The 1,026-nt window shown below is 58.4% G+C and overlaps 1 protein-coding gene across 1 annotated transcript in view; it reads right to left on the reverse strand.

Annotated features, from left to right (window-relative positions):
* Window positions 1-412: 412 nt before the first annotated feature.
* Window positions 413-1,026, reverse strand: part of DOHH (deoxyhypusine hydroxylase/monooxygenase) — a gene marked incomplete at its 3' end in the record, with an annotated part of 1,393 nt that continues 779 nt past the window's right edge. The window contains exons 2-3 of the mRNA XM_009866913.1: window positions 785-861; window positions 413-650 (exon numbers count right to left, since the gene is read on the reverse strand). Of these exons, the coding sequence (XP_009865215.1) occupies window positions 413-650; window positions 785-861 (315 nt within the window). The remainder of the gene's footprint in view (window positions 651-784; window positions 862-1,026) is intronic.

The raw sequence follows: 1,026 nt of genomic DNA on the forward strand, positions 1-1,026 counted from the left end.
CTTCCCCTCTCAGGAGACATTCGCTCCCCTCTCCAGAGCTGTTCCCAAACCCCAGGGTGAAGGTGGCAGCCTCTGACTTTCCAGGACAGGAGAGCAGGACCCCGACACCCCGGGGCGAGGTGCCACCAGGTCAGACTGGTTGATCCCAAGCCATCACTACGGACTGTGCTCTCTCCTACCCAGACCCACAGAAAAAGAGGGTCTGGAGGATGGTGAGGGGGTTACGAATCACCAGAGATCATGGAGCACTTTGCAACGTAGCTCTTGTTACAGCAGCTCTAGAAACCAAGGTGTGAAGAGCCCAAGAGGAGCCCCGCAGCTCCAGCACACCCGGATTTGGGAAAGGCCAATCCTGGATTAACCCGTACAGGTTTCTAGCAAGCAGACTGCAGGCAGCCTCACTGGCCCTTACCGTCCGCCAGCGCCAGCACAGCAGCCTGGCCGCCCAGGTTTCGCAGGGCAAACATGGCCCTGTAGCGGTCAAACAGCGCGCAGGACTCATCCAGGAGGGTTTCGCGGAGTTTGGTGACGTCCGTCTCCTCGGCTGGGGGAGCAGGATCCACGGAGAGGTACGGGCTGGCACCCGGTTCCTGCTTGTTCTTCTGCAGCCACTCCAGCCTCCTCACGGCCAGCTGACATGTCTCTGCCACCTGCGGGAACGACGACACAGCCCTGGGCTGCAGGACGGCGCCACGGCTTTCCGATGGCAGCTGAGACCTGCCTCATCCTTCTGGACCAGCAGCACTGCATCCATGGGGAAACACCCCCTCACCAAGAGCCTCACCTCAACCACAGGATCCTCTGAATAGCGTTTCAGGATATCCAGCACGCTGGGATTCCCAATAGCACCCAGGGCTTCACCTGAAGAAGGGACACATCAGAATGTTATCAAGGCAGACAGACAGACAGACTGAGTCGGGGCTGTTCAGTCTGCAGAAAAGAAGACTCCAAGGAGACCTTATTGTAGCCTTCCAGTATCTCAAGGGGGCCTACAAGAAAGCTGGTGAGGGGCTTTTTAGGATGTTG

The sequence above is a fragment of the Apaloderma vittatum genome, unplaced genomic scaffold (genome assembly GCF_000703405.1).
Source record: "Apaloderma vittatum isolate BGI_N311 unplaced genomic scaffold, ASM70340v1 scaffold41493, whole genome shotgun sequence".
Classification (NCBI taxonomy): domain Eukaryota; kingdom Metazoa; phylum Chordata; class Aves; order Trogoniformes; family Trogonidae; genus Apaloderma; species Apaloderma vittatum.